Source organism: Marmota monax, unplaced genomic scaffold (genome assembly GCF_021218885.2).
Source record: "Marmota monax isolate L192 unplaced genomic scaffold, Marmota_monax_Labrador192_F-V1.1 WCK01_AAM20220418_F8-fsc00163, whole genome shotgun sequence".
Taxonomy (NCBI): Eukaryota; Metazoa; Chordata; class Mammalia; order Rodentia; family Sciuridae; genus Marmota; species Marmota monax.
Window position 1 is genome coordinate 1,364,072 of NW_026693660.1, and position 25,697 is coordinate 1,389,768.

General features: G+C 45.8%; 1 protein-coding gene across 1 annotated transcript in view; it reads right to left on the minus strand.

Moving 5' to 3' along the window:
- Positions 1 to 3,889: 3,889 nt before the first annotated feature.
- The window catches only part of Slc6a13 (solute carrier family 6 member 13), a 38,982-nt gene continuing 17,174 nt past the window's right edge, over positions 3,890 to 25,697 (minus strand). The window contains exons 3-15 of the mRNA XM_046459795.1: positions 25,354 to 25,488; positions 22,453 to 22,593; positions 18,094 to 18,178; positions 16,681 to 16,813; positions 15,710 to 15,844; positions 10,022 to 10,125; positions 8,512 to 8,636; positions 7,418 to 7,530; positions 6,967 to 7,104; positions 6,200 to 6,302; positions 5,694 to 5,794; positions 4,613 to 4,783; positions 3,890 to 4,362 (exon numbers count right to left, since the gene is read on the minus strand). Coding sequence (XP_046315751.1) covers positions 4,234 to 4,362; positions 4,613 to 4,783; positions 5,694 to 5,794; positions 6,200 to 6,302; positions 6,967 to 7,104; positions 7,418 to 7,530; positions 8,512 to 8,636; positions 10,022 to 10,125; positions 15,710 to 15,844; positions 16,681 to 16,813; positions 18,094 to 18,178; positions 22,453 to 22,593; positions 25,354 to 25,488 — 1,613 coding nt within the window. The 3' untranslated portion in view covers positions 3,890 to 4,233. The remainder of the gene's footprint in view (positions 4,363 to 4,612; positions 4,784 to 5,693; positions 5,795 to 6,199; positions 6,303 to 6,966; positions 7,105 to 7,417; positions 7,531 to 8,511; positions 8,637 to 10,021; positions 10,126 to 15,709; positions 15,845 to 16,680; positions 16,814 to 18,093; positions 18,179 to 22,452; positions 22,594 to 25,353; positions 25,489 to 25,697) is intronic.

Below are 25,697 nucleotides of genomic sequence, written 5' to 3' on the forward strand. Positions count from 1 at the left end.
TTTCCTAGAGAAAGCACCCAGAGCGTGTGTATCTCAAGGTACATGATGCAGAGAGGACTCAGGTCTGCAGCCAGACAGGGCTGGCTTTCCTCCTCTCCTCTAGCACCTACCAGTCTGGTCGGTTAGGTGAGGAGCCGAGCCTCAGTTTCCCACACTGGAAAAGTTAATAATCCATAGTTTGCAGGGATTATTATAGACAAGTTGGTCATTGCCTGGACTAGCCCAAGAGCTCAAGGGAAGCTGTTGATGTTCGTTATGATGCCTCTGGAAGCGGGGGCTCGGAACATGGAGGGTCTGGTCCTAAGCAGCACCTCTTGGCACTGATGTACACTGATAGGATTTCTCTGGAATAGCCTGGCAGCCGGCAGTGCTGAAGGGCCTGTGTGGAGTATGTGCCTTGTGCTGCATGCCCAATGAGCTTCTCCAGAATGAGTCCCTCGTCACCTCTCTTGAGCATGCCCTCAAGGCACTGGGGACAAGACTGTCCCATGGCCCTTCATTCAGAAGGGACAGTGCCTTCTTCTAGACAAAGATGTTTCTTCAGCTACAGGTGGTGTGGGGGGAGGGGAAGTTGTGGGGAGAAGGGGAAATTTCCCTTTACATGTGCTTCCTCTTTGTCTTTTAGAACTTCCCAGCAGCAGAGGGGTGTGAAGTGAGAATCTCGGTTTGTAATTTTCCATCAAGCACCCCTACTCAACATCCCTCCGGCCCCTCTCAGCCTCTTCTGTGAAGTCCCTCATCAAAAGAAAGCTAGAGTGAGTCTAAGTTCTCAGGCCATTTGCCTCTGTGATTCTAGAAGTCAGGCTGAAGGTTGGCTCTGGCAGAGGAGGACCCGGCCTAGCCAGAATCCACATTTGTGTTACCCCCATGCCCAACTGTCACGGTGCCATCTGCATTGCTGTGCCTGCCCTGTCTCTGAATATTGGGTCCAAAATGTATTGATTATAGAGTTTATCACAAAGGGGTTACTAGAGTCCAGGAGACTACCTAGTTACAGCTACTAGAAAACAAAATATCCAGCAGCTCCAAATTCACCCTTTTACCTAGCCTGACTCTCTTTCCCTCTCTCCCCAGGGAGTGGAGCTTGATTTTTCCCCCAAAGAGAAAGTCCTCTCTGCCTCATTCCTCCCTGCCCTTACCTCGATGCCTCTGGTCTGAGTCTCATTGGCTTAACTTTGAGCCATCCTTATCCCCTTATTCAGTCCAACTGGAAAATTCTGAGGCCAGAAACCCTGTCTTTGCAAAAAGAAGGAATCCTAGAAATTCTAGCTAAGACTGGACTGTTTCCATACTGGGAAGAGTCCTGGATTGAGAGGAAATATGGCCAAGTGAACAGTGATCTCACTGCAGTAAGAACTACTGTACCCCCTAGAATGTTCTCAACACCATCATCTTCTAACTCCAAGCATGCTTTTAGAGGACCTGGAGTGGAACCTATTTCATCAGCATCTAACTCAGGCTCAGTGCTTTACATGTTACCTCATGTAATCCCCTTAGAAATCTTGAAATGTAGGCATTATTAGCCCCATTTTACAGAAGAGAATGCTAAGGAGAATATATGCTAAGTGATTTGTCGCACGGCCATGCACTGGTCAATGATAGAACTGGGATTTGAATCTGGGTCTCTTGGTTCCAAAAATCTATGCAGTATGCAGCATACTATTTACCAGACCATACATACATAAATGTCAGGGGTTTCATTTCATAATTCTTTGTTTCTGCTGCTAGCATTTAAAACAATACTGCCTCACAGTAGGCACTTGGTTTTTACTGATTACATGGATGTATGGATGAACTGACAGACAGATAGACAGATGAATGCAACTTGATGGGGAAAACATGATCCCCATCTTTCCTATCCTGGGAAGGCTTTGCTCTCCCAGGACCAGGGAATAAGCTAAAGCAGGGAGGCTCAGGTCCTGCTTTTCTTGAACAATACTGCTGTGATGAGCAGGACTGCTGGGCCACAGGATGAACACTTTTTTAGGACTGCCTCTCCCTTGCCTCCTAACAAATAAGTTTAACTCAATAAATGTGTATTCTCCTTCATGGAGCCCAATGCATCATAATGTCGGGGTGGGGTGAAGCTAGTGGACAGCAAGGATGTCTCATCTCATCCTGGGCTTTTCTGTTATACTGACAGTCCAATGTGGGGTAAATACAAGGGATTTGCTTGAGTGTCCCCAGGGCAGCTGTCACTATTCTCTCTACTGGGTGACAGTGACTTCTATGATATAAATAATATTATCCTCATTTTTCAGAGGAGAAAACTAAGGATCCGAGAGTTTACCTTGCCCAAGGTCTTACAGCTAATAAGATCTAAGTCAGGACAGCAAGTCTCAGTAAAGGAGTGTGCTCAGCTAACTGTGAGGCCTCTAACTTTGTGCACGTGTGCACATTTGTCTAAGGATAGTGAGAAACTGTGTGTACACACATGTATGAATCAGAGACCTAAATATATCTGTTTGTAAGGTCTAAGGCACGAGGTCTGAGGCCCCAAGGCAGCTTGGTGAGCCAAGTGTCCAACAAGTGCTTGCTACCGCACTAAGCCTCAGTTTGGAAATCTCCAGTTACTCATGCTTCTGCTGTTTGCTGTCACCTGCCCAAGACTCTCCCCACCTGCTTCTCTAACAGGTGTAGCCTTTGGACAAGGGAGGTTTCCCATCCTGTTGTGCTCTCTTCCTCTGGAAATTGTCTCTGCCATTCCAGGCAAGGAAAGCAGATGGGGACAAAAACAGCCCTCCTCCACCCCCACTCTCATCTTGTCCCCTCCCTTGGCCTAAACCAAGTGCAGGAACAAAACCAGCAGCATTTCTCACATTAGTACCTGTCAGCTCCCCACTCCTGGATGGCCAGAGAACCTCCCCTCACCCATCTCCCCAAATGTTTAGTGACCTCACACTCAGGGCATCAAAAGACTGAAAGGACTCTCACACCCACGGCCTCATTTGAGCCCTACAACAGACAGATGTACAGATGAATGCAACTTGATGGGGTTGTAGGTGCAGTGCATGGTGCATCTGAAAAATGAACATGAAGTCCAAGGAGCTTCCACACAGACAAACGGCAAGTCAGAGACAAGTCAGGACCAGAACCCTAGCTCCTGATTTTTGAGCCAGGCAGTGATTTTCACACCATATTTTACCATTTGTGAATCTCCTGAAAGGGACTCAAATCACCATGACTGGACTTTGCCTTCCACCTGGAACTTCTTTGCAGCCTAACCCTAGGGGTTCATCTCTACAGCTTAGGCCCTAACAGTGAAGTGGAGGTCATGGCAGTGCCACCCCCTTGTGGCCACATTTAATGGTGACAGCAACTTTTTGCAAAACATAAAAGGAGCAAGGCCATCCTGGGGCGGTGGGGTCCCTCTACTGGCAGAGCTGGGGTAGTGCCCTCCTCTGCCAAGGCTCTCCTTTCCCTCCTCCCATAGGCAATGGCAAGGCCTGCTGGCCCTCTCTTAGGTCCCCAGCACCAGGTCTTGGGTAGGCACGCATAGACCAACTTTAAGGGCAGGCAAGGACACAACAAAGGGAATGCAGGAAAGAAGAAGCTGCAACCAGGCTTTTACTTTCCTGTAGCTAGTGCCCAGGACTCCCCCTTCCTTGCCTCCATCTCCTTTCTTATCCTGCAGAGCAAAGGAGGAGAGAAGGGAAGCATGGGGGAGGTGTGGAAGCTTCCTCTGGTCCAAATGTCTGATAATGAAGGGTTGTAGCTTGGCCCTGTCACCCTCCCACCACAGCAATACCCTCTGCTAAGTGGTCCACAAGGAGAACTCACTGAGGGAAGGTGAGGGAAGGGAGAGGAAGGGTCCTACAGCCACAGATTCAAAGTGGGAAGGTGGCCAAGGCACAAGGCAGAGGGCAGAAACCAGACAGAACTGCGAGAGTCAGTGGGAAGATGGGTTTAATGGAATGAAGGGTAGAAGGCCAGACACCAGCCATGCTCTCACCCCGCCAGCCCTCACCCAGCTTCCCAAGCTGCCTCAAAGGGGTCCTCTTGATACTGGCATCTCACAACTGTTTAGACCACCCCTGGAGCAGGGAAGTTAGAGTGGAAGGCCCCCAGTGCAGAAGGCAGATTCCCAAATATCTTTTGGGATATTTGGCAAATATCTTTTGTCTTGTCTGCCCCAGGTGGGGAGCAGAGAAGCAGAGAAGGACTGCATTTGCCCTCTGCTTTTGCAGTTGGCCCCACACCCAAGCTCACAGGCACCATCTGAGAGTCTGGACCCTAGCAGTGAGACTCAGGTTCTTTGAGTGACGTTCTGAGAAGTGACGTTGTGTGTGTGGCAGGGGCAGGGGGTCCTCCTTGGTTCCATTTGGGCAGCTCCTCAGCTGGGCATGTGAGCTGGCGGATTCTCTGCAAGGACAGTGGAGGTAGCTGTCACATGGTGGAGTGGGGGGCTGTCTGCCAGAACCCCTTATCATCAAAGTCTTCCTGCAGCCCCATAAACTTACCTCCAGGTACCAGGCCTATAATCACAGTCTTGCACCCACACCAGCCACTGGCTCCTCTGTGTACCAGTTACTACCCCTGCAGGCAGCCCACCATCATCCAGGGGCCTTCCTCACCCAACAAGGTGCCGAGCTCTGACTGCTTTCCTCCATACCTCTCTGAAGGGGCCCTTGAGAGTGCTGAGTTTGTAGAAGCTCCATGCAGGAATGCAGACCATGGAGGACAGAGCCAGGAGCCAGCCCAGGGCATCACCCCACCATGGGTATGTGTACTTCTTATTGTAGGTCAGTGGAGTGTACTTGACCAGGGAGAACAGGAAGGTGGCCTGGGGGTGGAAGAGGAAAAGAAAGAGGAAGTGGTGGAGCGGGGACCGTGCCTTCAGCCCTCATTCCCCTCTCCCCACAGCTGGCCTGTAGGATTTGCATCCAGGATTATCTGGACTAGTCTCCAATCTCCACCCATATTCTGCTCAAAATCCACGTCCCCCGTCTGTACTTCCAGGGCATACACCACATCACTCCAGGGCGCTTATATCCCTGGACACCTTTAGGACATGACTGTATGTCTGCTGGGTGCTTTAAGTGTTTATTCTCCCACTCAGGAGTTTGGACAATGAGTACCTCCTGGTAGTGATCATGCCTCCCTCTCCCTCTTTCCTCATTTATATTGTACACACAATGGGGGCTCTGGGGACTTCTGACAGAAGCAGATGAAGCCAGAGCACATCACATCATAGTTTAAGACTCAAACTCTGGAGCAAGTTTGAATCCTTGCTTTCTATGACTTTCTGGCTGAGTAAGTTGCTTCACCTCTTTAGCTTCAATTTCATCTGTAAAATGAGTGTCATTGGTAGTCAGGGTTCTTGTGTGAAACTCTTTGTGCCAGGCACAAAGTGCGTGCTCTATAACTACTGCTATTATGACCACCATGGTTATCAACATTATTCTGAGTAGCCCAACCCTTGGGCTTCAGTTCTGACTGTGACTTGAGACTCACACTGGGCTGTTGGTCAAACTGTCTAACAGCCTGGACCTCAGTGTATCCCTCCGTGAAATGGAAAGGAAGAATCTATCTTGCTGTAGTTTTCTAGGCTCCAACAGGGGGAGGAGTGAAAAATCTAAGGTGATTGTCAACTCCTAGGGAGAAGTCCACTCAAGAGCTAATGACCTCCACCCTGCAGCCACCATCATCTCTCCCTCCCTTCATCTGTCTTTACTTCTTGAGGACTACCTTACCGTGCACACAGCTGGCGTGAAAAAGAGCCAACAATATTTGATAAGAGGCCATGGCCTGTACCCAATCATATCTTCAATGTTGTCGTAGAAGCGCCTGGCTCCTACCACGGAGAAGAGAAGAAGGAAGGGGGAGAAAGGACATTCTTCAGCATCTGAAGAGTCAGGAAAAGGGCCACAGACTAGGATGGGCAAGATATTATGGTAGCAACCAGTAATACTTGGCTTAGGGAGAGGCGACACTTCCTGGTTATTAAGGTTGTTAAAAGATGAAAAGGCTGGGATGAGACAGGATGTGGACCCATCTGAAATGGTCCAGGTGTGCTATGACAGGTGTGTGGGTAAGGCCCTTCCAATGGTAGCCTCTTAGGATTGAGACTTGAGGTTGGGTAGGGTGGAGTCTGGGGAAAGGTGGTGAGAGCTATAAATATCTCCCCTTGGTCTAAGGGCCCTGGGGTGAAGGAGAGCACTGGAGTTAGAGTTGGTACCCAGCGGGGAAAGCCACTCACCATAAACCCAAGCCACACAGAGAGACTCAAAGATGGCCACGAACAGGAGGCACATGCCACTGGCTGCATAGTAGTCAAAGAGCTGAAACACGTACATGCCACCCTGGAAGGAAGGAGATTAGCCAGAGGAAACAATGGACTTACCCCCATACCCCTCAGCCTCATGACTTTGGAGCACAAAGCAACATTGGTGAGGATCACAAGAGATAAGAGAATGCAGTATGTAAACTGTAAAGCACTAGGCAGATATGGATAATAATTGTTTTTTGTTATTGTTTTCAGATAGAAGATGAAATCACACAGCTATTGCTCCCTGAGAACATTTAGGGATTAATTCAGAAGCCTAAGGCATGGTGTGTACTCTTTTGAGAAAGAATCAGGATATAGGTCATCTGGTATTGTCAAACTGACAAGCTCCATTGCCCTTCTTCACCCCTGAGACATCACTCCTAGGGCCACCCTTCTCCCTTTGAGGTCCTTCACTGAACTTGGTTCAAAGACCTAGGAAATCATACCCTCTTGCTAGAGAGGCCACTCTAGAGGACTTCCCATCCATCCTTTCCATAAGTTTTCACTTACCATGGAGCCAACTTACCCTTCAGCCATCTTTTCTGGGTGGGGAGTGGGGGAGGGGGAAGAGGTACCCTGACTCCCAGAAGGCCTGTCCTGTGACCTGGAACCCTAGCAGCATGCCCCACCTGACAGAAACAGTCCTCGTGGCTCTGCCTCCTCACCAGGTCCCCCCTTCCAGCCATCCAGACCCTCACCTCTGTGAGCATGACCAGCCCAACAAGGAAGGAGATGACAGACACTGCAAGGATGAGGATCTCCCTCCGGTTCTTCTTGCGGAACATCCGGGGATACATGTCCACCAGCGCCGTCACCAGGCTTTCTACGCACACAAACTGGATGAGAGGGCAAAAGAATTGGAGGGAAAGAGAGCTCCCACAATAAGCCTGTCAGCCAGCTCTGGCTTCTTACTCCTAGGGTCAGGCCTGCCAGCATTCCTGTCACCAGTCCCCAGAGCTGCGGTCTTTGCGTGGTCAGTGTGGACCTACTCTACAAGGTTCTCTGGGTCCACTTCTGACATTTGCCCAGTCCCCAACTATTTTGAGGATCCTTGGGGAATAAAGCTCAACCTCATACTCTCTGTGCCCCCTGCCCCAGCCCCCCCATACCCACTCATCTCTCATGCTCTGAGTGACCACCTCTTGATACCTGGCTATCTAGTCCCAGAAGAACGACCATGAAGAAGAAACAGCAGGCCCAGAGGGGAGAGAAGGGCAGCATCACCACAGCCCGAGGGTAGGCGATGAAGGCCAAGCCAGGGCCTACAACAGAAGCAGAGCAACACAGCTCCAGGCCTTAGTGTCCCAGGGCCTCCCAGTATGGGACCTTGGAATAACAGAGTTGGAGGAAACCCCAAAGTTACCATCATCACCACCTTCCTGGCCCAGGACAAGCCACCCAAACTTCTATCGGATCCCTGAATTTCCAGAGCACCACCCATCACATTCTCACTGGCAAGAATAGAACCTAGAGACCCTAGATACAAAGGACTTTTTGTAAAAGAGTGATGAGCCTCCAGATCTACTGCTCCAAACCAGAAGTTCCAAACTTGGAGTGAGTTCAGGAACCAGCAGGCAATATAAATATGTGAAGCTAATTCACTGTAAAATAAGAGGAAGTTGTAGGTAGGGCCTGGTGAGAAAGGGAACAATCATGGTCCGACTGAGGGCAATCACAATGTGTTTAGGAAGCAGATGGTACCAAAGAAAATACCTCTAGAGCTGGATTTGGCCTGGGACTTCTCACCCTACAGTAAGTAAACTGGCATTAATTTTAGAATACCATTGACACACATGGTATTCTCAAAAACATGAATGTTGTTTTCAGTTGACTCAAATGGCAAAGAACAAATGCACATGACAGAGCCTGGTTTGTCCATAGGAAACTTCCTCTGAAAAATAAAAAGTACCACTGTGATCTTGGACCATCATCTGCTTCTTCAAGTGTCAGTTCCCATACTGGGAACAGGTTTATATCACATGCTTCATGCAAATGCCTCACACAGTGCTTGACACATTCAGGTTGAGCATCCCTCAAATGAAATACTAGGAACCAGAAGTGTTTGGGATTTAGGGGATATTTGCATAAGCTTGACCAGTTGAATATCCCTAATTTGAATATCTAAAATCTAAAATGCTCCAAAATCTGAAACTTCTTGGCCATCACCTCTGGATCCTGATTGCCAAAGTTTCAAACCAGGCTTACAGAATCCAGTGCCTTCAGCGCTTCCCAGCAACACTCACCTGACTCAGCAACCTCAGAAATAGGCACCCCCTGCTCCTGAGACATGAATCCCAGGATGGAGAAGATGGCAAACCCGGCAACAAAGCTGGTGCCACTGTTGAGGAAGCAGAGGGCGATGCAGTCCCTGTGTGGGGGCAGATGGGAGAAGAAGGCAACAGGCCAGGTCAGAAAGGGGCTATCAAAGTCTCAGTCTGCAACAGGAACCCCCGGGAAACACAACCCCTCCTGGCAGATACTCATTCTGACATCTTTGCAGAGGCCAGGGGCAGGGCTCCCTAGCAGAATTCAGATGACTATTCAAAGGGTCAGCTCTGCCTCACTCCCCTAACCCCCCACAGCTTGCTCAAATATAGAGTAAATCAAGGTGGTCTGTTATCATTTGTATATGAAGTATCCCCCAAAGACTCATGTGTTTAAAACCTTGGTTCCCAGTGCAGCAATGCTCAGAGGAGGGGTTTGGGGCAAGTGACTGCATCATGAGGGCTCTGACCTCACCAGTGGATTAATCCATTGATAGCTGAATGGACTACTGGGGACATGCCCTTGGGGTCTATATCTTGTCCCTAGTCATTCCTCTCATCCCCGCACTCCTGCTTTCTCTGCTTCCTGGCTGCCACGTGCTGACAGCTTTCCTCCACCATGCCTTTCCGCCATGATGCTCTGCTTCACCTCAGACACAAAGCAATGGAGCCTGCAAACCACCAACTGAAACCTCTGAAACCACAAACCAAAATAAATCTATCTTCCTCTGAGTTGTTTTTCTTAGGTGTTTGCCACAGCAACAAAAAGCTAACTAACACATCATCCTAAAAGAATGGTGCTCAAAGGAAGTAAAATGTAAATCTAAATATTACCAACTGCCACACAGCCTCCCCTCCCTGTCATATTGCTTCCACACTTCTTGAAGGCATTGCAACTCTGATATAATTCCTTCTGACATGGACATGGATCATTTAAAACAAAGAAACAAACAAATAATTCTTGGGCATCTAGATTTGATTTTTGAAATGCATGATAGGATTTTTTTTCCTGCTATATTTCAGCTAAACTAAAATTGGCTTAGATTCTCTGAGCACGAACCAGGTAGGCAGGAAGGAACACTGGGGAGAGGACATAAAGTAAGGGAGGGGCCTATGGGAAGAATGCCCAAGAGATAAAGTGAAAATGGGTATTGATTCAGTGTTTGCTGGGGCAAACTAAGCAGGCAAGACCAGGGCTCCACTGTATGATATTGCTTCTCAGTCTTGCTTAACTATAACTCCAGATCCCACTGACCTCTGAATCAGCCAGGATGGGCTAGGTCCCTCTTTTGGTCTCCCACTACTATTCCACCTTTTTCAGAAGCAATCCCTCTACACATTCTAAACCCTCCATAGCTCTGTGGTATTGGAAACTGGGGGTACAGATAGGGGGCAATGCAGGAGCTGGTGCAGCTCAACCCTGGTCTAGCATGGCTAGGGAGACATCAGAGATACAGGCGTGTGGTTCAGGTCCCACTCTCCCAATCACCTGTAGCAGTTGTTGTGATACTTGTTGTAGCTGCCCAGGGCTGTGAGGCAGCCCAAACAGATGGCAAAGGAGAAGAAGATCTGGGTGCCAGCGTCCATCCACACCTGCAAAGGCAGAAGAAAGCTGAACTCCAGGAGAGCCAGGCCACTGGGCCTCCAAGGGAAGACACAGGCATGAGCCAGATGCTGCCTAGGGATGGTGAGAACCTGCTCTCAGCCATTGCCGGCACTCTCTGCCAACCCCACAGACCCAGTGGCTCTTTTCCCTGGGCCCCTGGATGGAGTATCTTGGGAACCACCAAGATGAAACAGGCACTAGGCATTCAAAGAACAAGACCACAGGACCCTGGTGGAAGGCCTAGGAGGACAGGGCAAAGCTCTAGAACAAAGCTAGGTTTGAGATCAAGTGTTCTATAATGGGAAACAAAACCTGGGTTCTGCCCCCACTTTCTCCTATTCCAGGTTCTCATAGCACTGTGACCAGCAGGGAAGGGATCCAGGTACAGGCTCCCTAGGGCTGTGGGTCCTGGATATCAGGGCCATCTCAAGCATGTAGCTTTGTTCCTCCTCCTCAAAATCCTCTGTCTGAAAAGCAGGGAGAGTGATCCTCCACTCACAAGAAGTCTCGAGGAAGAACAGAAATGCATATGGAAAATACCTATCCAGCTAAGCGGAGGCATGGTTATTGCTGTTGTTATTGCAGCTGGCTGACCCCGCTTTGCATGTTGTGATTTAATTCTAACAGCTAGAATAACATCCTGATGAGAAAGAATATCAAGGCAACAGGAGTAAGCAACTCTTCAGAGCTGCAGGAGATGGGGTCCTGTGGCTCCAGACCCTCCCCAGGCACCCTCCCTTCAGGAAACAGTGCACCACCAGGGAGCACCAACTGTGGATGCAGACATTGCCCAGGCAGGTGTCCTTACAGAGGGACACTGAACAGCTTATCTGTGCCTTCTGCTTAGCCTACTCAGGACCCCCAAATCCTCCAGCCCCCATGGTTTTCTTCCACTAAAAGCAGCCTCCAGTTCCCCCATAAACTAATGCTCCACAGCCTTGGAGCTTCCCTGCCCTCTAACCATCACCACCACCCTCCATCTCTTTGCCCCTTGCTCTCCCACATCATACTCAGCCATACCCAAGTGCCCATTTTCCTTCACATTGTAAGGTCGGGGGACCCATAGGCAAGTGAACTACCTCAGAGTCAGCATCCCCGATTGAGACAGAATATCAAGGGCTGGAGGAGAATCCAGAAACAGTGCCATTTTCAAAGCTTCCTGGTGGTCCTAATGAACAGCAACCAGGTGTGGGATCACAGCCCTATAGCCCTGAGAACTGGCATCAGGGAAACACCTAGGACACTCCTTTTGTTATATGTCCATTTCTGCAGGAATGGGGATCAAGCACAGAAAGATGGAGGAAAGGCGAGAATGTTTCCCATCTTCTGTCCCTTCACTCACTGGGAATCCTATCCCTGGTGTTCCCTGAGGCAGGAGTTGCCACAAAGGAAAAAGGATCATGTAAGAAGCACAAAAGAAGTACTAAGGGAAATCGTGACTTGGCTGTTCATCTCACCCGGCAGGGGTGGGAGGTGTAGGGGGCAGGCTGAGAAGGAGTTGGGAATACAGACTAATGAGAACAGAGAAACTGCAGGAGGTTGCAGGTTTAGAGCTCAAGGTCCAATGGAGCCTTTGACCAAAGCCCTCTCCCCCGGGGGGCTTGGCAGGCCCAGCTCTTCACAGAGCCACTGCCTGACAAGCCTGCTGGGATGGGAGATTGGAATGGGGTCAAAAGGAAGCTGAAGGAACACACAGAGCAAACTGTTCCATTCCCCACCACAGGCAATCTCCTCCCATCTGCCCATTCCAGGAGCCCCGGTTTCCAGAACTCTGATGTGTCTTTGGCTGGGGCAGAAGACAGATCAAGAAAAAAGCAAGATTGAAAAACACTTGTTAGAATGTGGACGAAATGAGGCTGTTCACAGGAAAGAGGAAGAGAGAAATCTGTAGAAAATCCAGGAAAGACATTTTCAATCTTGACCTCTCAGAACCTCCCTTTTCTCATCAGAAAAATGGGTATAAATACAACAAATAAAATAATGTGTACAAAATGCCTAACACATAAATAAATTAGTTTCCTATTGCCTCCTTTAGAAAACAGCCTTTTTTTTTTTTTTGATACTGGGGATTGAACTCAGGGGGTACCTACCCACTGAGCCACATCCCCAGCCCCCTTTTCTATTTTTACTTTGAGACAGGGTCTCACTAAGCTGCTTAGGGCCTTGCTAAATTGCTGAGGCTGGCCTTGAACTTGCAAATCCTCCTGCCGCAGCCTCCTGAGTTGCTGGGATTACAGGCATGCACTACTGTGCTCAGGTTAGAAAACAGCATTTAAAACTTTTAAATAATTCATATCCTTTGGAAAAGATCTATCACATGATTAAGATAGCAGACTCCAAAAAGACTATTTGGGAGGAAACCCTAGCTCCCCAACATGCTAGTTTTGTGATTTGGGGCAAGTGTCTTTGAGTTTTCTAAGCGTGTCTCTATCTGTAAAATGAGGCTAACCTCTGACTCACAGGGTTGGTGTGAATATTAATTTTGTCAAGCACTCATGCAAGCTTTTGCTGCTGCTTATTGCTGCTACCATCTTACAGAGCAACTCACCTTTCAGTGATAATGAGATAGCATTGATTTCAATGTACCACGCTAAATAAGACTAGTTCTAATCTGTCGTTTCAACCTCCTCCCTAGACAAAACCTTCATCAGAATTACTTAACACAGAAATGTAAAAGGTTCAACAGGGCTCTTTGGACACCCCATGCCATCCCCCTGTCCCCATCCATCTACCAAAGTTCAGGAGAATGAAAGACAGGATGAGGGAAAGCAACATGCCGCCTAAATGAAGCACACATCAGGTGTGGGGGCAGGGGCCATTCCCTAGTGTGAAAGGGAGGTGCCCTGGAGACCAGAAAAGGTAGCAACTCGCCCAAAGCACAGCAAGCCTGGCAGAGAAAAAGGCGGAAACAGGAGGGGAACACAGCAGTGTCTCTGCCTGGCTCCCAGCCCCCAGCCTCTGTGCTTGGCAGAGAGAGATGTCTTTGGTCTTTGTGTTGGCTAACAGGGATTTTTGCACCTTTCTCAAGTGCCAGGCAAATGCCAGTTGGAATTATCACACTTCCTGGGGAGTGCCAACTAGATTCAATTAGGGCTCTGGCAGGGCATCCACCCTGCAGGTGCTTCTCTGCTCACTGATGACAAAGGCCTGGCTTCAGCATGGGACCAGGACCAGGCTGCTCTTGAAACAGCTCCCTCGCTACAGCCTTAAAACACTTGGAAGACATATGCTCCCTGAACAGCCCACAGCTGGCTGGGGTTGGAAGGATGGTGTCCAGAGTGCAGATTAAAATAAGTCTTATTCCCTGCAGTAACCCAGACACAGACTCGTGGCCTTGTTAATTCTCAGAGTTGAAGGCTACCTGGCCCACTTTCAAGTTGGCTGGAAGCTATTATACACCAAATATGGTACCTAGAACAGGCCTGACACATAATAGATGCTCAACACATTTTTTGCTGAATGAGTGAGCTTGTGAAAGAAACAAATATGAGCAGACAGGAACGCCTTCAAGAGGAGATCTCAAAAGTATATGGTATTTATCATCATTCAGACCTGGTTCCAGTTGCAGGTGTGAAGATGGAAATTCCTTTAAGCTCTCTAGGCCTCAATTTCGTTGTCTATAAAATGGAGACACCTCATTGATCTGCTGTGAGGATTATCTGAAACAATGCATTTAAACCTCTCAACAGCGCCAGGGACATAATAAGCCCTCACCAATCGTTAGCTATAAATAGCTGATCAAGACAAAGCCCTCTTTCCTTTTCCTCTTTCAGCCTACCTGCCCGTCTCCCTGCCCATTTCCCCTTTCTCTCAACCCAGCCCTATCTGCAAGGAAAGCTGAGTTTTAGCCACTGGTTCACAGCTCTGCAGCTCCAAAACCACAGTGCTTCCTCTTGCATGGCAGACCCACACCAGACTCTTTGCTTGACCTTCAAAGCCTTTCTCAAATATACTGCCCCCACAACCTCCTGCTTACTGCCTACTCTCTATCACAGCCCTTGGTTTCATATAAGTCAAAAGGGCTTATGATTTAGGAAACAAAATACACCTTTACATTGCTTTTTTTTTTTTTTTTTTTTTTGCCCTGGGCTCACAGTTTACTCATTTGTGCAGCGAGGAGGCTGCACTAGATGATCTCCGGAATCCTTTTAGCTTCAACATGTCTGTCTCTGTAATCTGGCTCCACAAACTTATTGCTGTCTGCATAAAATGAGGAAATAGCAATCTGCATTTCTATAATGTGTAAGAAATGAGAGAAGCCAGAATATGGTGGTACACACCTGTAACCCCAGTGACTGGGGAGGTGAAGGCAGGAGGATTCCAAGTTTGAGGCCACACCGTCAAAAGGGAGAAAGGAGGGAGGAAGGAAAAAGAAAGAAAAGAAATGGAACAGCAAAAAGATAAGTTCTTCCCACTGGAAGACCATTGAGAAACACCCAGGACAAAGATCACTTGATTCTGTGGGGAGATTTCTGAGTAGGACTGGTCTGGCTGCTTCTGGGAGCCACATCAGTACCAGGAAAAGTCAAGAGGGAAGCCTCACAATTCTGCCAGGGGGGCTAGGAGATGAGAGTGGTTTAGCTTCTAGATCACCCCAAATTCTTCCCAACAGAGAGCTATTGCTTCTGGGGTAAACCGAGTTCCTGGGTCTTGAGAAGGAACTCTGGAGCTGCATGTCTGTCCTTGTCTCTTTCTCCCTCTCAGTGTTTTCAGTGACTGTGCTCATGCTGCACTATTTGAAGGTCTGGAAGGCCACCTTATAGTCTCATAAGCCTGGAAAGTCACCTGCCCTTGAGTCTCCTGGGGGCCCTTGCACAGTCACAGGGAACCTTGGACAACCCAGAGGAGCATCTCTGAATTATACAATACTCCCCTCTGTGCCAGGGAGGCAGAGGCAGAGACATGGTACTGAACTGGATAACACAATCTGGGAGGCTCTGGGGTGGAGCTTACCCACACTCCCATTGGCTTTGCCAGCTTTCAAAATGGCGCTCAAAGAGGAGAAAATAAGACAAGCAGCACCACCCGCTCCCTCCCTGTGGAGCTGTAAGGAAGCTGACTATCTCTGAGGGAGTGTGGGCAACCAAGGAAGGGCGGAGGGGAGGGGAAAAGACCCAGCCAACTGACAGGAAACTTAACACCAACCCAGCTAGTGTGGGGAGGGGCTGGGAACTGCACCCCCCCACAAAGGGTCACATGGTGGAAGGAAGGCACCAGACAAGAACTAGAGAGGAAGTTTGGGGGAAGGAAATGGAGAAGAAGAAAAAAATGCAAACATGAGAAAAATGGGTAGACAAGAGGAAAGGAGCTCAGCTCATAAGAAAGGTGTTCAGTGACTGACATATTTGCAGTCCCTGAGAAATATAGCTAGGGCTTCAGGCCCCCTGGGTTCTCTGGAAGCTGTGGACCAAGAAGGGGCAGTGTCAGACACCTTATAACCACAAACCACTGCTAACACATGTCTGCAGAAGGAAGGGTAACCCCACCATCTCCAGGGATGCCCTGGGATGAGCCAGGAACCAAGACCCCCCCAGAGCAAAGCCTCCAGAGCCCCTGCCTGTGGCTTCTTACCTGGGGATCCCACAGACGTGTGAGGTTGGGGTACAGATAAAACTGAATTCCTTGGGCGGCACCAGGTAGTGTCACTCCTCGAATTAACAGGACTACCAGCATGAGGTAAGGGAATGTGGCTGTGAAGTACACCACCTGGTCAAGAGCAGATGAGTGACAAGGAACTTATGAGTTAGGAAGGAGGGACCCCAAGACTCGGCAGCAGAGACAAGAGGCAGAAGCTCCCACCCCACCAAAAAGGGCATGGGAGTTCCTCTCCTGCTCCCTCCCTCCACCGTGCAGCTGTTCAGCTCCATCTCCCTGAAACCTTGAGTCACTACCTTCCCTCACCCCTCCTCCCTCCAGTTTAAGCATTTGCCCTCCCCAGCACATATTTAGTAAATATTTGTCAAGTGACTGAATGAATTTAGGCATTCTTCCAACAAGAGTGCTTGGAATTCTGGCAAGAGTTGTCAGGTATGAAAAGATCTGTAACATGTGATCTCTTCCTCACAAGAGTTTACGAGCTTAGCACAACCAGGCAGCCAAATTAGAAAAGAAGTCTTGTTGAAGCCTCCAGTTCGAGAGTCCAGCTTAGCATACCCTCTAGCACCTCAGACTCCCAAATTCTTGAGTTGGTTGGAAATCATTTGGAGGTGAACAGTCTTAATGGAATTCCTTAGCCACAGAAATGTTGTATATGAAATAAGAAGCCACAGTGTTCACAGTGTTCAGTATGCAGTGTGCTCACACACATGGAAAATTCCAAGATGAAACTCCTGGAAGTGTTCTTCCTGCCTTTGTTTCTCCTATTTCACTTCCCAGAAGCACATGGGATTCATTCCAGGAGAGGCACAGAATCAAGGAAGGGAAGCACATAAAATCTTCGCTGGATCATTCCCTCCCATTCCAGACTAGACCACAACTGGGTGACAGTCCCCAGACTAGGGCAGGGAGTCCCAGGATGGGGGGGGGCGCTGTCTAACACAGACCTTGCCTGTGGACTTGACCCCCTTCCAGATGCAGAAGTAGCAGATGACCCATGCGAGCAGGAGACATAAGACCAACTCCCAGCGCAAGGCCCCCAGGTGCTGGATGCCATCAGAGATCTTCAGGACTCGCCTCCTGGGGAGAAAAGAGTGAGCCTGGTTCCACTTTGGATGTCAGCCTCAGGTCTCTCTCTGTTATGGTTTGGATGTGAGGTGTCCCCCAAAAGCTCACGTGTGAGACAATGCAACAAGGTTTGGAGGAGAAATGATTGGGTCAGAACCTTAACTTAATCAATGACTTGTCACCTGATGGGATTAACTGGGTTGTGGCTAGAGGAGGGAGGGGTGTGACTAGAAGAGGTGGTTCATGGGGGCCGTGGCTGAGGGGTATATATTTTGTATCTGGAGAGTGGAGTCTCTCTCTGCTTTCTGATCATCATGAGAGCTGCTTCCCTCTACCACATTCTTCTGCCATGATGTCCTGCCTCACCTGGAGCCCCGAAAAATGGAGCCAGCCTTTGATGGACTGAGATCTCTGAAACCATGAGCCCCTAAGTAAACCTTTCCTCCTCTACATTTGTTCTGGTCAGGTCTTTCGGTTGCAGCAGTGAAAAAGTTGACTAAAATTCTCTCTCTCTCTCTCTCTCTCTCTCTCTCTCTCTCTCTCTCTCTCTCTCTCCTTTCCTTCCTTCCTTCCTTCTTTTCTTCTTTCACTCCTTCCTTCCCTCTTTTCTTTCCTTCTTTCTTTTTTTGCGAGGTTGGAGGGATTTGGGGTAGAATCCAGAACTTCATACATGCTAGTCAAGCACCCCACCACTGAGCTGCACCCCAGCTCTGATTCTCAGTTTTGTAGCCTGTGGGTCTTGTAGAGCCATGCCTCCGGGCTCTCTCTGAAGGTAGGTCAACTCTTTTTACTGGGACTGTGAGGCTCTCCTTTGCCTGGAGATGGAGCTAGATTTAAAGGGTGGCAAATAAAAATTTTGCCCAGGGAAGTTTGCTCTGAGTACTAATTTAACACAGGGAAAGAGGTGTAAGCATGCATTTTCTCAACCAGGATTTTAGGCTGTTTTGTTATAAGGGATCACACACTGGGTGAATATCAACATTTGGGGGAATGGGCTGGATAAGGAGCAACATACAAGAGTCAAAGAGAGGAGGGTATTAGCAGAGTGAATACACATGCATGTTCCCTCTCTGACATGAGGAAAAGTCCAGCACAGCCTGAGAAGAACTACAAAATTCTCATCTCTGAAATCAGTTCTGCATTAACCACAAATATAGACACCACAGAAAAAGGCCACATAGGTGACAGGACCAGGAAAGAAGAAACTCTTCTTGCTATCCAGTGAGAACTATACCCTCTACCCTTCTGTGGAACACACCTCCCACGTTCACATGGGGAAAGGCCTCACTTACTCCCAGAACTCGATGACAGGGGACGTGGCATTCTCAGTGGTCACATTCAGGGATCCATTGGTCTTCTGGAACTCTACACAGTTCTCTACCCATGGGTCCCAGGGAAGGAAGAAAGAGAAAGTTCATCAGCCAAAATTTGGCAAAACTAGAGAGAATGGAATGGAATTTTAGGAGAATGAAAGTAAGGTATCTGGAAAGAGCTGGGCTATAGTTCTACAAAACCTCCTCATCCTCAACAAACCCACCTCACCTCTCCTCTGCACATTTACTGTGGGCTTATAGATGTTTGCATGAATATTCTCCTTAAAGCATGATCAGACAGCATTAGGTAAGATGCTCTGGATGCTAGCTGCTTCAAAATACACACTAATTCCCAGGAAACCATCCTATGTAAAGCCACAGCCTTTGAGGAATAGTATGAATGCCTTCTAGAAAGTAATGTAGCACAGAAGCCAAGAGCTCAGATACCAAGGCAAGGTCAGAAAGCTCTGGGTTGGATCCCAATGCTCTGGATATCTGCTGTGTGACCTTGTGAAAACTCTATGCTCTAAGTGTCATTTCCCTGATCTCCAAAATGTAGACATTAATGTCTCTCTAGTAGGATTGATAGGGGGATTAAATTAAAATGTAAATCTAAAGTGCTCAATAAAGTGTTCTTTATTATTTGTATGTCACTTTGGAGTTTCACATAGAGAGTTGACATTCTTTTTAATATTTTATCAGTATAATAATCCAAGGAAATATTAAGACAGATACTGTTTTCCCCATTGTATATATGAAGAAAATCAATCTTCCTAGAAATTGCCTGTCAGAGTTCATAAATGATCAAGTGTGGGCTGGAATCCAAGTCAACAAACTGCCCGGGTTCTACTTTCAAAAACCTTTCTTGTTATCTCCACTACCACCTGGTGCAGGTCACCATCATTTCACAGCTCCTAACTGGTTTCTACCTTCGCTTCCCTTGTCAAATCTCCATACAGCAGCCAAGATGATTATGTTAAATCCCATCTCAAACCCTATAATGGGTATCTCATCCCACTCCAAAAAAACCAAAACTCCTTCAGCTGCCTTCAAGGTCCTCTTTCATCTAGCCCTCAACACATCTGCCCGCATCTCCTAACACCCCTCCACTCTCCCTGTTCCAGCCACACTGGCTCCAGGCTCGACCCTGGACGTTTTGGGCACCATGCACCTCAGAGCCTTTGCATTTACTGTCCCACTAACTAGAATGGTTGTCCCCCTATCTTAACAGCTTATTCTCTCTCCTCCTTCAAATGAAAGTACAACCTCAGGAAGGCCTTTCCTGATTGTCCTATTAAAATCCCCTACCCCTAAACTCCCAATCCCATTCCCTGTTTTATTTTTCTCCATAGCATTTCTTCTAACATAATACATGGCCTTATTTCTCTCATAATACATACTACTTATTTATTTTGTTCATGGTCTGTCTTCCCTTGCTAGAATGACAATTCCAGGAAACACATTACCATATCCCCAGTGCTTAGAAGAGAGCCTGTTAAATGGTAGGCGCTCATGGAAGGCTCTCTCCACTAAACCATATCATTCTCCTTGAAGAAAAGGATTATTTCATATTGATGACAGGATGGCCTACGCCATTCAAGATGCCAGGCTCTGATTGAAACCAGACCCACTAAGAGAGGGGACAAAAAATGTTTGAAAACAAAAGACTCAGGTATTCAGCTTGTCTCAGACTTATCTCAGAGATCCAAAGACAGATAGGCCTACTCATGTCCTGAAACAAAAGCTCTAGACAAAATTTCACCAAAATTCTTTCAAGAGACACTCTGCTAGGATCTGGATGAAATGGTTTCTATCTGATAAGCTGGTTGTCAAAGATGACTCATGTGCAAAGATACAAAAAAAAAAAAAAGGAAATATTAGAATAAAAAAGATTTTTAAATCTTGCCTTCAACAACTCTTTCTTGAAAGCTAGTCAGCACCATGCTAGACACAAAGGCTATGGAGAGAGAGTCTTTTCTGCCTTGAGATCCTGCCAACTAGTGGAAAAATCGAGCCAAGAAACACAAAAAATAAGGTAAGTGCCACAATAGGGCTAGGTCTCAATATACATACCAGTAGATACATTTGAGAAAATTTTAATCCAATCTTAGGGTGTCGGGGGAGATAACCTGACAATGGACAAATGATAGTAGAATAAAAGTAGTGAAAGAGATGGGCAAGGAACTGCCTGAAAGGAAATGTGAAATATGAGAATGGTAATGGTGGGCTAGGGGTGTAGCTCAGCGGAAGAACATTTGCCTAGCACATGCAAGACCTTGCTTCATTCCCCAGCACTGAAAAAACAAAAAAAAAAAGGCAGGGGCAACATCATAAGGACATGAAGAATACCATGTTAACCCTGAAAAAAAATTTTTCCTTGGCAAGTAAAGGATTTAAACTCCAGTTCACACTGAGTAACTTATCTGCACAAGAAAGAACTGATTGTGTCTGTTATGGTTTGGACCTGGAATGTCCCCTAAGATTCATGTGTTGAAGTCTTGGTCCCCAAAGAAATGATGTTAAAAAGAGGTGGGGCTTTTGGGAAGTGATTGGATCATGAGAGCTCTGACCTCATCAGTGGAGTAATACATTGAAGTAAAATTATTCAGAGCTGAATGGACTATTGGGAGGTGATGGAAACTTTAGAAGGCTGGGCCTGGTTGGAGGAAGCAGGTTACTGGAAGTGTGCCCTGAGGGACTATATCTTGTCCCTGGGTACCTTCCTTGCTCTTTCTCTTCATCCTGGCTGCCATGAGCTGAGCATCTTTTCCATACCATGCCTTACTGCATGATATTCTGCCTCACCTCAGGCCCAAAGCAATGGAGCCAGCCTACCATGGACTGAAACCTCGGAAACCATGCACCCACAGTTTTAATTTTTAAGTTGTTTTTCTCAGGTATTTTGTCACAGCGATGAAAAGCTAACACAATGGCCATTCCCACTTCAAAAGCAGAGATCTCACAGACAAGCTCTGAAAGATTTTTGGACAATCAAAGCAAGTTGTGTGATAAGAATCCAAGCAGAACAGTGGTCAACATGCTCCCCATCTGTACTCTCCAAAAGGATAGCTACTAGTCCACATAGGTATTTAAATTAAAATTAAGTAAAATAATTTAAAATTCTGTTCCTCAGAAGCTCTAGGCACATTTCAGATGCTCACTATTGAGCATGTAGCTGGTGCTACTGTATTGGACATGTGGAGAACATTTTCATCCTCATAGACAATTCCTTTGGACATTCTTACCCTAGATTTTTGTTGTTGCTGTTACTTTCAATATACTAGATTCAGTGATTCTATTGCCATAGATGGCTCACATTGTGTTAGAAGCACAGGAGTTAATTGCTATTATAAATTTTATTGATGACATACAAAACAGCTCATTCCCTAGTTAAGTCCAGATAAATTATAATTTGAGAGATCTAAAGTAGTGTCAGAAAGAAGACATGAAAAACAAGTACATAAACAAATAATAGACATATATATCAAACACTATTTTTCACCTTGAAACAAATAAATGGATAAACTATATTTTAAAAGAAGTCAGTTCTATTTGCATAAAATATTAATCAAATACATGAATTTATTTTTTAAGCCTATGACATTTTTCTTGTGACATTGGTGAATTCTCAGTATTTAATTTAATTTAGTTTTATTATTTATTTATTTATTGGCAGTGCTGGGACTGCATTGCCTGAATGTGGCAAATGCTTTTCCACTGAGCTACATCCTCAGCCCCTTACAATTATTCTTTTTTTAAAAAATTTGTATTCATTCTTTTTAGTTATAAATGTAGAATGTATTTTGACTTATCATACATACATGGAGTTTAACTTCCCATTCTTGTGCTTGTACATGATGTGGGTATATGAATACATAATGTGGTCATGTATTCATAAATGAACATAGAAAAGTTATGTCCCATTCATTCTACTGTCTTTCCTGTTCCCATCCTCCCTCCTGTCCCTTCATTCCCCTTTGTCTACTCCAGCCCTTGCACTTATTCTTTTTTTTTAAAAGAGAGAGAGAGAGAGAGAGAGAGAGAGAGAATTTTAATATTTTTTAGTTTTTTTTTTCGGCAGACACAACATCTTTGTATGTGGTGCTGAGGATTGAACCCGGGCCGCATGCATGCTAGGCGAGCACGCTACAGCTTGAGCCACATCCCCAGCCCCCTTGCACTTATTCTTGATGTGAGTTTTTCATGAACTAATTGGCTGATTTCTGTGAGTCCTGAGTTAAGACTGGGGATTGGGTTGCCTAGATATTGGGACAATCCCTTTCCTGGTTCATGTGGCAGAGCAAGAGAAAGAAGGGGACTCTCCAGTGGTGACCTTACCTGTATTCCACTCATGGTGGCAGCTTCCCCAGGGGAGGTCGGTGGTGAAGCTGCTGAAGAGGTAGAAGAGGGCCCAGGCCAGGACAATGATATAATAGATGTTAAGGAGGATGACGATCACCTGGGAGGCATAACCAATACCTGGGGAGTAGGGGCTGCAGATTAGGCTGGGGATGGTACCCAGATTCTTCACATATCATCCACCCCTGTATAGGAAAGTGCTTGCACTCCACTGTCAGTCTCCTAAAGCAAACAGTGTTGGAGTAGAGGCTCCTGGTCCAGCTCTCCCACTCTGGCACCAAAAAGTGAAACTTCTGGGCTCCAACAGCCCTCCAGGGCAGACTAGGACCTTTCTCCTGTCTTCTGCTGCAATAGGTATGCTTCCTATGCACTTTAATTTCATCCTCCATCTTTTCTGTTTGTTTTTGTTTTATTTTTCTGTATTAAGGATTGAACCCAGGGTATTGAACATACCAGACAAGTGCTCTATCACTGAGCTACATCCCCAGCCCTTTTTAATTTTATTTTGAGACAAGCTCTTGCTAAGTTGCCCAGGCTAGCCTCAAACTTGTGATCCTCTTACCTCAACCTCCTGAGTCACTGAGTTTACAGGCTTGTGCCATCACATCTGGTCAATTTTACCACATTCTCAAAGTTCATGAAGTCAGTTAGTTTTAAAATGTGTAAGATTACCTTCATTCATGATCCTAATAGTTAATGTTCGCCAGAATTAAACTGATATGTTTCTTAAAAATAAAAGCACAAGAGCAGGAACATATGATTTTCATAAGGAGAAATACAAATAGTGAATGAACACTTTTATAATATGTCCATTCTTTCTAATAATTACATGTGTGTAAAATGAAACACTAATGAGGTACCGTTCTGCAGCTATAATCTTACTGCAAGTTTTTACAAATGATGTTAACTCAGTGGTTTTCATACTTGTCTGTATATTAGAATGACCTTAGAATAGTTACAAAATTCCAAAGCCCAGGACAAACCTCAGACTATTGAAATCACAACCTCTAGAAATGGGGCACAGCCACAAATATGTTGAAGGGGCTCAGGTGATCCCAGTGTGCAGACAAGTTTGGGAACCACTGATAGAATTCAAGAGTTATTCAAGATATGGAGAAAGATGCCTACTCACATCTAGTGACACTGTCAGTTATCATTTTCCTAGGACAATTTAATAAATAATATCAAGAAATACCAACTTAAATACCCATTTGATCCAGTTATCCTAATCCTGGGAATTTATCCCAAAGAAATAATTCTGAAGTGGGGAACTATCTAAACAAATGTGTGCAGTAGAAGAATATAAATTTTATGAGTACTTAAAAATAAGCAAAAAAGCCCCAGAGAACTGTTAATTATGATATACCCACTTGATAGAATTTTATAAATCATTAAGTGATTATTGTTTAAAAAAATGGAAAATAAGAGTCTTGGTTGTAGCTCAGTGGTAGAGCACTTGCCTAGCATGTGTGAGGCCCTGGATTCAATTCTCAGCACTACATATAAATAGAAATAAAGGTCCATCAACAACTAAAAACAAATTTAAGAAAAAAAACAGAAGATGATTTTTAAAAATGAAAAATAAAATGAATTGAAGAGAGCATGCATTGTGTACATTCCATGTTAACAAATTATAAAATATAGAAAGAGAAAGAAATTTTGAAATAAAGCCATAAAACTGTAAATGAACCAAATGCTTTCAGTAAATTAATGATTAAACAAACTGTGGTACATCCATACCAAGGAATACCACTCAGCAATGAAAAGGAAAGAACTAGTGATGCACAAAACAACCTGGATGATCCAGGGATGTGAAGGGTGTCATGCTTAGTGAAAAAACCACTCATACTGCATCAGCCCATTCATATGACATTCTCAAAATGACAAAATTATAGAGATAGAAAAAAGAATAGGGGAAGCCAGAAGTTAGGGATGGGGTGAGTCTGACCATAAGGGGGTGGCATAGAGACCACTGTGATGATAGAACAGTAGGTGACCTTATGGTGGTGACATAAACCTACACATATGATAAAATCACACAGACATACACAAAAGAAGTATGGAAAACTGCTGGAATACGAATAAGCTCTGTACCAGATTTTGCTATTATACTGTTCTTATTGGGGGAAACTGGATAAAGGGTACACAGACCCCTTGGTACTATTTTTGTAACTTCCTGTGACTATATACAATCATTTGAAAATAAAAACTTAAAGAAAATCCTATACAGAGAGAAAAATTTTAAAACACCTTTTTTTTTTTTTTTTTTGGATACCAGGGATTGAACCTAGGAGTTCTTTACCAATGAGTTACATCCCCAGCCCTTTTTATTTTTTATTTTGAAGCAAGATCTCACTAAGTCGCTTAGTGCCTCACTAATTTACTAAGGCTAGCCTCAAATTTGCAATCCTCCTGCCTCAGCCTTCCGAGCAGCTGGAATTACAGGTGTGCACCACCACAGCCAACACAAAACATCCTAAGTTTTAAACTTATTATGTCAAGATGATAGAACTATTACTGAAAGAACTTTTCTCATTTTAAATTTTTTAAATATTTTAATTAATTAAATGTCTTTTAAAATACAAAATTATGGCTATGTATTTAAAAAATAATTATTGTTACATATTTAAAATATACATAACTAAAATAACTTTGTACTCATTTAACCTAAAATCTTTGTCCCATCTTATTCTTATTTTTCCCTCATCCTCTAATGAACCAGGTGACCAGCTCAGTATTCAGTCCACAAACCAAAGGTTTAACATGTAGACTTAGAGTCTTATCTTAATCCCAGAACTGCTGCTCTTTACTCAGTCATCCCAAGTAAGGTTTATAACCAACTAGAGCAGACACCTGGGAATCAGGCACAGAGTTACTCACCCTCGAAGATGGGGCAGATCTTCCTCCAGGCTGTGATACCTCCCTGGCTTGTGTATTGACCCAGTGCTGTCTCCAAGAGGAAGACAGGAATGCCACAGGTAAAGAGGAAAATGAGGTAGGGGATAAAGAAAGCACCTGTGGGTAGAAAACAGGCTGTTCATTATCTGTCAATATCCTCTTCATGAGTCACATTTGTGTCCTCCCGCTACCAGCCCACACTGCCAGTCAGAATCCTGGGGGTTAGGAGCATGCACACTGCAGGACAGACGTCTGTCTAGATGTCTGCAGACACAACAGGAATCAAGAATGACCAAGTTACCTAGGATCTACAGTGTCCCAGGCCT